The following is a 12697-nucleotide window of genomic DNA, read 5'->3' as shown; positions in this document are numbered from 1 at the left end:
GCTGAAACACTGGGGGCTGCGTGAGCGTAATCTTGTAATGCTTTATATGTTTTAACCCATGCATGGACCGTCTGCACCCAAATGAACACATATTCAGGGCGGGTTAGAATCTATCTGGGCAAACCCCTGTAGGGCCACCATGGAAAAAACCTTATGGGGCCCATAATGTTTGCCCTTACTTATCCCATATGGGGCCCAACTATGTGTGCTGGCAGGGTTACTGATCATTAATATTAATTGATGCTGATTTTTCTCCTCTTTGATTCTTTTTTTCCTGTTTTTCGTCTTTATAAGTTGCTGCTGTTGTAGAGAATTTCCAGCCCACGTTATTTGTGAGCGCAGCTGAGTCACGTGACCGCCCAGCGACAAACCACAGCAGAGCAGGAAGAAGGGGGCGGAGCAAAGTGTGGCTGCGTGGTCGGAGAGCGGAGCTGACGGAGCTGCTTTTTCATTGATGAAAAGACGTGAATTTAGAGGAGAAACAAACTAAAGCATCGATCCAACATCTCTACCAACGTTCGTATCGATACTTGGATCGATCACCCACCCTGATCTCCTGGATGTGACCTGAGAACAGCGCTAATCTGTCTGTGGGCTCAGCTACAGGTAAGCATCGAGCTAACTTTAGCAGTTGAGCGTTTGGCAGAAAGCTGGAGCAGAAACTGCTGTGGATGAACACATGAGAGGAAGTGAACTCCTAAAATGATGCGCACAGAGCAGCTGGGCGGTGAGGGGAGAGAGAGGAGAGAAAAGAGGAGCACAGAGATCCCAGCAACAACACACAGGACAAAACACAAAGAGCAGGAGACAAAAAGCTAAAGACACGCAGCAGTGACCGCTGCAGCTACACCTGGGAGAGCAGCTACAAATTCATCTGCGCATCTACATCGTTATGTACGGTTCGTGCTACGTTTCCACTGCGAGGTTCCGGTGCTGGTTCCAACGAGCCGGTGTTGTGGCAAAAAGTGATTTCCGATGTTTCTGTGTCTTTTATGTGTAACGTGTTTGCTTATATTGGTGAATAGAGTGCAGTCAGTACGACTTATGAAGCGCTTATATATGAAATGAAGAAATGACCTGTTTTCCACGTATGTTTCTGACTCATTATTATACATTATAATAAATCCAGCTCTCTTTGGTCACTTGAAATATCTTCATAGAGTGTAATGTTACATTTGTTGTGATTTCTGCTGCCCTCTTGGCCAGATTTCTCTTTAAAAGACATTTTTAAGATCAATTACACTTTTTAGGCTGATAAATAAAGAATATATTAAAGTCACTGCCAAAAACTGATTGCAGCTTCTACCTTGTGACAGAAATGTTTGCTCAAAATGACCTGATATCATTGACGAGAGATATGTTTGTCATATGTTCCACAGATTATAGATCAGCAAGTCATTTACAACAGTTTAAATACAGGCAATCATTTTCTGGCAGATACCGGAAATCACTTTTTGGCAGAAGATCACGACAGTTAATCAGGTTGTTTCTGAAGGAAGACACCTGAAACACTTGAATTAAAAAACTAAGACCTTTAATATATTAAAGAATCAGAAAATCACACATGCATATGCAGGGACCTGGAGGAGACAGCAGCCTGTGTGCTCTCTCTGAGCCCGTGTTCCTGTCTAACCAGAACATTTTTATACTGACTGTTATCTAAGCAGAAACAATCTCTGGGTGCTACGAGTTGACCTTCGTCACTCAGTCTTGTTCAAGCTGGTTTTTCATGACCCAGATTCCTCTCAGTCATGAGCACATCTTCTTCCTGATGTTCTGATTTCATCAATACAGGGAAATCTTGTCCAGATTAATGGCAGATTATGGTGATGTTGGTGATGTTTGTACGTTCGGTGGCCGGTCTTCAAGATGAGATTCACTGATACAGAGAAGTTAGTCTACTACTGTCTGATCTGTTGCTCTCTGTCTAATGTATTATTTAATTGTTTATTATTTGTTTGATCCACTGTTTATTAATTAATTTATTGGACTTTACCTTTAAACATTTGTCCTTTATTCAGTGAGTAAAAAATAATCCCTAACAACTTAAAACTGGTTCAGGAGTTTCTTTCAGTTCACCTGTTTAGCCTCTCACTGCTTTGCTAAACCTGAACTTTGAAACTGCCTCCGTCTCCACTCTGAAACGCTTCCTCCTCTTCCAGCCTCAGCCTCCTCAGCTTAGCTGTGAACCAGGGCTCTTCATTACTGTGACCCTGGTGTGTGATGGTGTGCAGCTGTCCTCACAGAAGCTGATGGAGGACGTCACAGCATCTGTGTGGTAGCTTCTAATAAAGATCTGTTCTCCTGCAGGAGGAGAGTCTGACGGAGCAGCAGAGGAACATTTTCAGCCTCTACAGAGGAAACAATGAGTTCAACACAACAGGTGAGAAAAATCTCAGTGTTACACTATTATTGAAACTGTGTGACTTCATCAGCTGCTGTTGGTTTGGTTTATTATGGTCTCAGTTAGCACTGAAGTTACAACAAGACCAAATACAAAGGTCACATTTCGGTCCCAGTCTCCTCAGTTCCTACTCCCGTGGTAGCTTCGGTCCCCTTAGCTTCCCCGACTCCAGTTCCCCGGGAGTCAGCACCCCTAGTGTCAGCTTCCCCGCAGTCAGCTTCCACACCGTCTCCATTATCTGCACCCAGGCTACCCCCTAAGCAGCCCCAGCTGTCCAATAAAGCAGCTGTGTGCACTGCACCGCAGTCCCAGCCTGCGCATCCGGGGCCTCGCCCTGTAGGCCCCGTTCATCCTAAGGTCACGCTCAGTCCGAGTGTCTGGCTCAGTCCGAGCCTCCTGTCTCATCTCGCCACTGCCGCTTGGAGCGCGGTCGGCCGCCCATCTGGTTTGGACCCTACTTTTTGGCCCCTTGGCCCCCTGAACTGTTGGACTATGTTCCTGGGCCGTCTGCCCAGCGTTTTGTGTTTAGTTTTATTTTCCCTGAGTTTTGTTATTTCCCAGTTTGTTTTGATACTTTTGTTCCCTTTGTCCCGTCTCCCCTGCTTCCATGGTCTTGTCTCTTTTTGTCATTTTGTCTTAACCCTGACCTCCTGTGTTTTCTTGTTGAGTTTTATTCCTAGTGTTGTGACTAGTCTGCGTCTCTGTCCCGTGTCTGTGTGCCAGTCCCCCGTATGTAGTCTGCGTGTACCTTGGTTAGTCACTTCCTGTTTTATTTTGCCAGTCTTGTGTTCCCTGTGCTTTGTGTTTAGTTTTGCTTCCCCTGTGTTGTTAGTCTCATTTGCTTCACCTGCTGTGCCCTGCTGTTTCCTCTTGCCCCGATTACCTATTGTGTATTTAAGCCCTCAGTTTTCATCTGTCCTTTGTTGCTTCGTCTTCAGTGTTCCCTCGCTGTGTGTCTCCCTGCTCCTCCCCGGTTTTGGTTTAGCTTCCTTCCCAGTGTAGGTTTGTTTTTGTCTTCTGTTTAACTTCCTAATAAACCACTTTAAGTTCACCCTCTCCTGAGTTGTGCAGTTTGGGGTCTACCCACTCCTGCCACACAGCACCATGACAGTGTTGGCTGTCATTTAATGGCATTCATGTGGCCTGCAGTACTCCTGTGAGGATTCTTGTGCGGCGTTTCCGTTAGTACCTGGTACCAGTTACCAGGTACTTTTTTAGTAAGCGATCTGACGCGATCCAAAAATGTGGCATTGAAGAACAACATGCCACGATTGGCTAAAGAGAGTTGTCAGTAGCTGAGTCATGAGAGTGACTCCTTCACCAGAATCAACCGCACCATTTTTAAAACTGATGGCAAGAAAATGGAGGCAAACCATTGGGAGGCTCGGGTCAATGTCCAGACCAACGATTCGCAGCAGTAGTTTTGCAATAAGAGATCCATCTGAAAGGCACACACAGCATACAAATTTTAATACTTTACAGTGATAACCTTCATCCATTAAAACATTGTACAAGGGATTTATGCATGATGTCATAGTAAACTGGCATTAGCCACCATTAGTTTGCCTCTAGCTAATCCATTGTTGTGTTGTGTTTGAGTTGCATACAGATTATGTCAATAGACTACTGCCCGCGTTGTTATTTCCACTCCACCCACACTGAGGTGGTAATTGTAATGAAAACACAACAAGACCGTGACGAGTTGCGTTGGCCGTGCTGAGTAGGGACTAATAGAAACACAGCATTGGATTCATCTTTGTCCAGGACGTGGCTGTTAGCTCACAGATAAATCAAGTTTTCAGGGTGGCTTTCATTCATCATCAGTGTTGTCCCATCCTTTGGCATTTTAAAGCTGGACTGTTGTGATTCTTCATAACCAGGATGTCCAATTAATGCTTTGAAATTATTTTACAAAAATGTTTACAAAAATTAAGGATTTTTATTTTTCCTGTACATGGTTGCATGTAATGTGCTATTATCACCAATAGGTGGTGGTAATTTGGGCTGCCACGATTCATCGAGTAACTCAGGTGATGCGATTCTAAAAAATCATCACAAATTTGTTGCTTTGATACATCGTTTAAACTCTGCAGCTCGGGTGTCTCTGAGTAAGTGGAGTGTTTCACCCACATTAGCAGCATTAAAGTGTTTCGTCACTGCGACGGATTTCCTTCATTTGTAAAAGATGACCCTTTAGCACTGAGTAGATCATTACTGACTCTTTCTCCACACCTCCACTGCTCTCTGCCGTGTGTGTGTGTGTGTGTGTGTGTGTGTGTGTGTGTGTGTGTGTGTGTGTGTGTGTGTGTGTGTGTGTGTGTGTGTGTGTGTGTGTGTGTGTGTGCTCGCTGTGCTGAGAATTTCAGCTGTTATTTTTTCTCTACTTCAGCTGTTAGTTACCAGAACGTATCACAATAACCACAATTTGCTAGCAGGCGCTGCCATTAGCACTAGTGACTGCATTTCACTCACTGCTGTTTGTATCTCTGTCACTGCAGGACCAACATGGACCAAGAAGTCAGTGCTCTCAGGAGGCTGACAAACCTCACAGACCGAAGGGAGTAAAAAAATACTCCTGTGATCTGTGTGGGGAGGATTTTACTATTAAAAGTAAATTGAAATATCATCAAGTCATCCACACTGGAGAGAGACCGTTCATCTGTGACGTGTGTGGAAAGTCTTTTAGACATGCTGGAAACTTAAAAATACACCAGCGCATCCACAGTGGAGAGAAACCGTACCGCTGTGATCAGTGTGGCAGAACTTTTACTCAGAATAAAGGTTTAAAGAGTCATCAAATTACCCACTCTGGGATTAAGGCATACAGCTGTGACTATTGTGGAAAAGCCTTCAGCCGCATGGAGAGCAGAAATGCACACCTCCGCATTCACACTTTACATGACGTGTACTGCTGTGGTCAGTGTGGCAAAAAGTTTGCAACAGATTACCAGAGACAACAGCACATGTTTACCCACACTGAGGAGACACCTTATCACTGTGACCTGTGTGATAAGACTTTTAAAGCTCCACGTTACCTGAAAGCACACCAACAGATCCACAGCAGAAAGAGACTCTACAAGCTCTGTTACTGTGAGGTGTGTATTTTTATTTTGATCTTTTCATTTTAGCCTGAGTGTGTGGAACAACTCTGCTCATTAAATTGTGAAAGGAAAAAAAGTAAATTGTTACATTTCTCTCACTATATTATTTAAGATAATGGTAGTTTCCTGATATATTAGGCATTATTGTTGTTATTATTATTATTATTATTATTATTATTATTATTATTATTATATCTGCATAATTTGCTCTTTGTTCATTTGAACTGGCTCCTTCTTCAGTCAGGTGCATATAGAATAAAAATAATTTTAATGTCCTAAAAGAAATATAATGTGTAAATAAAATGTGGTAATGCAGTACTATAGGATTGTAGTACTGCATTAGTATTGTTCCATGGGTGGATACATTAGTATTAAAATAGTGTGACATTAATATTGTAGCACTACGTTGGTGGCAGTTCATTAAGACAGTAATATTGCAGTATTATGGTGGTATTATTGTAGTGTTACAGTGATAGTACTTCAGAATGACATTAAGGTTATTATAGTGTTAAATGAGTATTATTGTAGTATTATGGTGGTAGTATTGTAGTTATTGTATCCCAGTAAGCTGAGTGTTCTAATGTAAACAGTAAAATGTAATTGGACGTTGGCAGAGATGCTCTTTATTTTAGGTGACGTACAGGATAAAAATGTTGAAGGATTCTCTGACTTACTCTGTCTTTGTGTCTTTGTGTAGAAGCAGAGCCACACAGATGGATCCAGTTCTCAGTCCTGTCTTCTCTGTGGTGGTGGGAAAGCGTTTCGCTGTGACTTTTGTGGAAAAACCTTCAATCGTCAACACAACTTAAAAATACATCAGCGTAGACACACTGGACACAAACTGAACTACTGCAAAGAATGTGGGAGAAGCTTCACCACAACAAGGGAATTAAAACGACATGAACTTACTCACAGTGGGGTTAAAAAGCACCTCTGTGATCAGTGTGGGTCATCCTTCTTCACTTCAACTCAGCTTAAAGTGCATAAACGAGTCCACACAGGGGAGAAACCATACAAGTGCAGATACTGTGACAGAAGCTTCTCACAAACAGGTAGTCGTAACCTTCATGAACGTACACACATTGAAGGGAACTTCAGCTGTGACCAGTGTGATAAGAGCTTCAAGAATCTCAGTTCATACTCCCAACACAAACGATCCCACGCTGCACAGAAACTGTTTCACTGTTACCAATGTCCAAAAACATTCACTTCATTATCTGCTCTGTCCAAACATCAGCGTGATCATGCAGGGCGGAAATCATTCCCATCATTGGATCACAATGAATCTGCAGACACACAAAGATCCTCTTCTGGTTGCACAGTCAAACTTGAAAACCTTGAGATCCAGATCCACTGAATTTATCCGCTTTATTTAATCAGACAAAGAAGTCGTTCTTATTTCCAGGGGCGGCCTGCAGAAGTCAAAGCCTCTTGAGGAACTGGGGGTGAGGTAGCAAAGAAGTGCTGACAGGTAAAAACAGCAGCACATCAGAAACATCTCAGGAGCTTTTTAAAGTTTGCAGATGATCTGTTGTTGTTGGTCAGCTCCAGGACAGTGAGAGCAGCCATGGCCCAGTCCTCTTTTCTTAATGCTGTTTAATGCTTTGTCTGTTACTGCCTTTGCTTTAGTGTGGCAGGCAGTGGCTGATGTCTCTGTCAGTAAGAAGGCTGCAACACTGACACTGATGAAGATGATGAAGAGCGCCTTGGACCTGTTTGATTTTTGAGACCATAAACACAGATTTTTATTTCCCAGCAGCCGGATGAACAAACGAGTGTTTGTCTTCCATCATGTAGGGTGGATTTGTTCTTCTTTTTCCTTCACTGTGTTTGATTCTGTTTCTGGGATGTTTGGAAAGGTTTTCATTTTCACATGGATGAGCTGCTGAATGCAAACCAAATGTACCTGCAGGAGCAAATAAACTCACCTGAACCTGAAGCCCTCTGATGTTTATGTTGGTGAATGTGACCACACTCACACACATTTCCTCTCACTTTGTATTTGTCAGTCATTAATATCAGGCCTTATTGTGTAAATGTAACAGAGTTCAAGAGAACAAATGTATATGTACACATGATTGCACAATAATAATAATCTAGTTCCATATCTGTTGTATTTAACAGATATAATGTATGAATGAGAGCTAATTCTGTCCTGATTTTAAAGAACCAACATGTGGTGGAAGAAACTGAAAGGAAGTGCGAATCAAACAAGATTTATTCCTTCTTCCTGTGCTTTGTGTTACCGTGATACACCGAATATCTCAGGTCATCTAAAAACTCTCACTGTGCATCACCTCATGCTGAATCAGTTTGTAGTTTGATGGAGCATCAGGGACAATTCTTCCACAGCAGCTGTTACAGGAATACAAAGTTGGAATACCGCCATAACATAATAAGTGTTCACTGCTAGCAATATCACCTCAGCTAGAAGATTTAATGAAGTATATTTTATTTTGACTACAGGCCTGTGTAACATTCACAAATGGTATTGTTTTGAAGAAACAGTTGTTCAATGTTAACTGACCACTGCTGTCAATCAAGGTCAAGGCCCTCACGTTGTGGGCATAATCGAATTAAAAGTGACCAATCATGTGAGGGCTTCTGAATCCTTTGGGCTCCGCCCCAGATGGTCAAAAGTCAGTTTCTCTGCTTGCGCAGAATTTCGTTCCACAATCAGAGAATCACCCGTGGGTGCGTGAACCTGCTGCAGCCCACGCACAGCAGACCGTCTCACCTGCACACTGGCTTCTTTGTGTGTGTGGCTGCTTTGTTCTACATGCGTGGAAATTCATTGAGCAAATGTGAATGTATTCCTGCGCCCATGAAATTTAATTATTTGAGAGGGCTGTTTTTGCAAATGCAGGCTGTCTGAAGGATCGGGTAGATCGTGCTCTTCCAGACTGAAGCGGCTCGGAATAAGTGCTTGTTCCACACGGCACACCACAAGCTCAACTCTGCAAGTGAAAATCATTTCAATAATGTACGTTCATATATTTCAGGACTCTTTCATTATGTCCCATCTTTGATGGACAACAATTACAAGTGAAGGATTTCCATCACTGACCTCTGATTATGACACTTTTCCCTGAAATGTAACTTGCTTTGCCACAACCACCAACAATGAACAGTCAACCATCCCAACATTTCCCCTCCTTGGTCTCCTCCAGTGCTAAAGGTGATGAAATATCATATTATTCAGAGAGACACAGTGAAGTCCTTTGAGTCAGTAAATACAAATAGAAAGCTGTCTCACATAATGGAAACCAAACTCTTCGGCAGAGTTCATAAAGAAGCAGAGCACAGGTGATGCTTTGTTATTCTCAGCAGCACCTAGGTGCATTATCAGTAGCACAGTAACATACAGTCAGTATGGCCAAAGTAATGGAATCAGGTTTAAATAGGGAAATGGAATAAGGCATTCCTAAACTTGGGAAAAAGCTGTGAAATGTGACCCCTCCCCTCCACGCCCAAAGAGTGAGAGGGGATTGAAACCGAAAAGAAAAAGAGTAGCAAAAAAACCAAAACAAAAAAAGATTGTGTTAAAAAGGTTTGTATGTTATTGTTCAATCAAACTTTTTGTGTGTAAAACACCTTTTGAACCTCATTTATTTTAATGTGGATGTTTATTTTTACTTCATTTGTTGGTTTGTGTTTTTGGTGGCACAGTTCTGGCTCCATAACTTTGGCGCTGGGAAATTCCCTTTTGGAGTCAGTGTTTGAATGTGTGTGTGAGACGCCCACTGAGACCTCACAGCCTCGAGTGGCCGGAGACCCCCTGCAGCTTTGTGTTTTGGTTTTTTGGAATTAACTCTGTTCAGACTTTATCTCTGTGTCCAGCTTCAAAGTCCTCAGCAGTGAGTCAGGACCCTTTAAGCTCGTTGAAATTAAATGAATTTGTGTCATATTCTCAGTCTCATGTTTTCCTCTCGTGGACTCGGGGATCCAATCGATCCAAAAATGCTAATGAGCCACCGTGGGCTAAACATGGGAGAAAATCGCTGGCACGCACACCAATACAACTACCCTCAAGGTTTCATTTGATACCTTTATTTGTCTGGCAATGAAGGTGCATCTAATAAAAATGTCCATATAAATATTAAAGCTTACACAACAATACAGTGTCTATGTATGAAAGTGGTCAAATAACGCAAAACGCACCCATGGTAACACACCCACAACACCAAGAACCAATGCAGTGCACACAGACACACATGCACATCTTTGGCTCCTACAGCGACCTCTAGTGGTTTTGCGAGTTCTGACTGAGGAAGCAGGAAGGGGAGTGATGTCACACGGGAAGGTGTGACACAGGTGGTTTCAGGAAGCAATTGTCTGTGTCCATCACTTTCCTCTCGTGGAAGAAGCAGCCAATCAGGATTCATCAGTTTTTTATTACGAATCACTGGAGTCTGTGTGGGATGTTGGAGGTGGAGGCATCAGTAGTGATGATACAATGAGGCCCCATGAATGTGTCAAATCTTTCCGGCCAAATGATTCGCCGAAAACCTGATCACATTTGAAAACCCGTTTAGCAGCTCACTTAGGAGTGCTGACATCTGCTGGTCATTTGATGTACAGCAGTCCTGCTGTGCTGTTGGCTGGCAGATCTTTTAGTATAATTATGCAATTCTGTCAAAATCTCCACTGGAGTTTTTGTGAAGCCAGATTAAATAAATCTGTGCTGATCATGGTATATTAATAAAATATAAGATGAGATGAACTTTAATGATCCCACAATGGGGCCATTTGAATATTACAGCAGCTAAGGTATACATACATAAATATATATATATATATATTAGGGGTGGGACTCGATTAAAAAAATTAATCGAATTAATTACAAGCTTTGTAATTAATTAATCGAAATTAATCGCATTTTAATCACATTTCAATATTTGACAAGTTTAGTTGATGAATGAATCAATATACATAAGCTTAAACTTCAAAATTTAGTTTATTTTCCCACCAGTCTACTACACAGACCAATGAAGGGTGGAAGTGCTCCTGTGATAAACTCCTGAAATTAAAGTTAAGCATCATAACTGGATAGTTTTATTCAACATTAATGTCTCACTTGTTATAGTTGGAAATTAATCATTCTCTCAGCTGTATTCCTTGATGTTGAAATGTGTTATGCTTGTTTTAACAGCTTATTTTGAATTAAAGACTTAAAATTAAACCACAAAAAGGAGAAAAAGTTCGTTCTCCGTTTAACAGCTGCTTTTACACAGCTGTGCTTCGCACTCACGGTTGCTAGGCGACATGAGCTACGCAGAGGTGACGGCAGCTGATATGAAGGCTAGCCGCTCACTTCCGACCTTTGTGGTGTTCGTGGGCTGCGAAAGACGTGGGCCGGGTCCTTCGCAGGATGCAGCCCCTAATTTGGACATTGTGCGTCGATATAATCTGTATGCCGGGAACTCGCACACTGAGAAACGTTCCACGGTGCAAAGTGCGATTAAAATGCATTAAAATTTTTAACGCGTTAATTTCCCCGTAATTAATTAATCGAAATTAACGCGTTAAAGTCCCACCCCTAATATATATATATATATATATATATATATATATATATATATATATATATATATATATATATATATATATATATATATATATAAAATCTCAAAACTATACAGTATATATAGAGACAGTATGTGGTGTTACAGGAAGTTTTTGGGTAATAAAACAACTCATGATACAGCCCTAGAAAACACCCACACAGAGGACTGAAGAAGCAGAAACTGAAATTCTGATTTGTACAGGGGCTTCTGATTATGCCGCTATAACAGTGAATCAGACTCAGATCGTTGAGAATGCTTCCTGTTTCCCACGTCTTTTTCAGCAACTCAAATCACATAATGTAGCTGTCACGTGATTCTAGAAAACGCCTCGTTTAGCTTTTATCACGTGATTTTCTCAGAAGCCATACGGGGCTCGACACAGGCTTCATTTGGACACGCCCCCTTTTGCTTGGTACAGGACTCGGGGCTTCGGTACAAGATGTAACATCACTAGGCATCTGTTCAGCCATCAGTGTGACAGTGGAAGTGGAGCTCAGGGTCCATCCAGGGTAGGGCTGCATTATTCCAAACAAGTGTGTGATTAAAGCTGAACTCAGTGGGGAGGACCTGAGCTGTAGGTGGGCACAAGTTCTTTCCCATTAGATTCTCACTGATCAATATATGATTGAAGCTGCTGTTAGTGCTGATCTTCTCTCCTGGAGATACATGTGCAATAAGGCTGCCACACAAACACATGTGTGCACTCCCTTCAGTGCCTCTATAGTGGCGCCTGCATGCAGACTGTAAACAGCTGCATAGGGCTGTTAGTGAGTGTGAGCTTCAAAGAAGACTACATGCAGCTCAGAGGGAGTGTTTGACTCCAGGCTACAGACAGTCTGCATGTGTTCTGCCAGGATTTCATGTTGGAAAATCACTTCTCGAGAATGAAGTCTGGGACTTAATCGAATCACCTAAAGGACGGAAAATTGTGGGGAGTAAGTGGGTCTTCAAAGAAAAGGTTGGTGCAGGTGGGTCCACTGAAAGACACAAACTGAGATTAGTTGCACAGGGCTACTCACAACAATATGAGCTGAACTACGATCAAACCTTCAGTCCAGTAGTAAGAGCAGAATCCCTTTGTACGATGATCGTCCTGGCTGCAACAAATAAAATGTTGCTTCATCATATGGATGTAACAGCAGCAGCATTTCTGAATGGCACCTTGAAAGAAGATGTATATATGAGGCCACCTGAAGGTTTTGTAATGAAAGGCCAGGAGCATCTGGTTTGCAAGCTGAAAAAGAGCATTTATGGCCTGAAGCAATCCTCGTGTTGTTGGAATGCAGCACTTCATGATCATCTCCACAAGATTGGATTCAACCAGTCGACCAGTGGTCCATGCATATACACAGGAGAAGGAGCTGGAGGATTGATGATCCTCGCTGTGTATGTGGATGATATCATTCTGGTAACGAAAGATGAACATCAAATGAGGGAGTCCAAACGGGCAATTGCTGACAAGTTTGCAGTAAGAGACATGGGCAAACTGGAATACATCCTAGGTGTGACTGTTGACCAAGAGGCAAACCCTGAAACTATATGGATTGGTCAGCCAGGGTACACTAAGAAAATGCTTGAAAAGTTCAAGATGGATGAAGCTAAACCAGTGTCAACTCCAGCTGACA

The 12697-nt window shown here is 42.3% G+C and overlaps 1 protein-coding gene across 2 annotated transcripts; it reads left to right on the top strand.

Moving 5' to 3' along the window:
• Window positions 1-378: 378 nt before the first annotated feature.
• Window positions 379-7444, top strand: LOC115791436 (zinc finger protein 271-like). 2 transcript variants are annotated; one of them, XM_030745518.1, is made up of 4 exons: window positions 379-606; window positions 2311-2383; window positions 4903-5499; window positions 6203-7444. In XM_030745518.1, the coding sequence occupies exons 2-4, from the start codon at window positions 2366-2368 to the stop codon at window positions 6860-6862; spliced, it is 1275 nt and encodes a 424-aa protein (XP_030601378.1). In that variant the 5' UTR covers window positions 379-606; window positions 2311-2365; the 3' UTR covers window positions 6863-7444. The 2 variants fall into 2 exon arrangements, with proteins under 2 accessions (XP_030601378.1, XP_030601387.1); XM_030745527.1 differs by lacking the exon at window positions 379-606 and having other exon boundaries at window positions 2099-2383.
• The last annotated feature ends 5253 nt before the right edge of the window (window positions 7445-12697 follow it).

The sequence above is a fragment of the Archocentrus centrarchus genome, chromosome 2, assembly GCF_007364275.1.
Source record: "Archocentrus centrarchus isolate MPI-CPG fArcCen1 chromosome 2, fArcCen1, whole genome shotgun sequence".
Lineage (NCBI taxonomy): Eukaryota > Metazoa > Chordata > Actinopteri > Cichliformes > Cichlidae > Archocentrus > Archocentrus centrarchus.
Note: the sequence above shows the minus strand (reverse complement) of the source record. Positions and strands in the feature narration are given on the sequence as shown.

Bases quoted from the DNA above. Each gene is read 5' to 3' on its own strand.
- LOC115791436 (XM_030745518.1), top strand. The intron at 5,500-6,202 runs GTGTGTATTTTT...GTCTTTGTGTAG, and splicing joins ACAAGCTCTGTTACTGTGAG to AAGCAGAGCCACACAGATGG.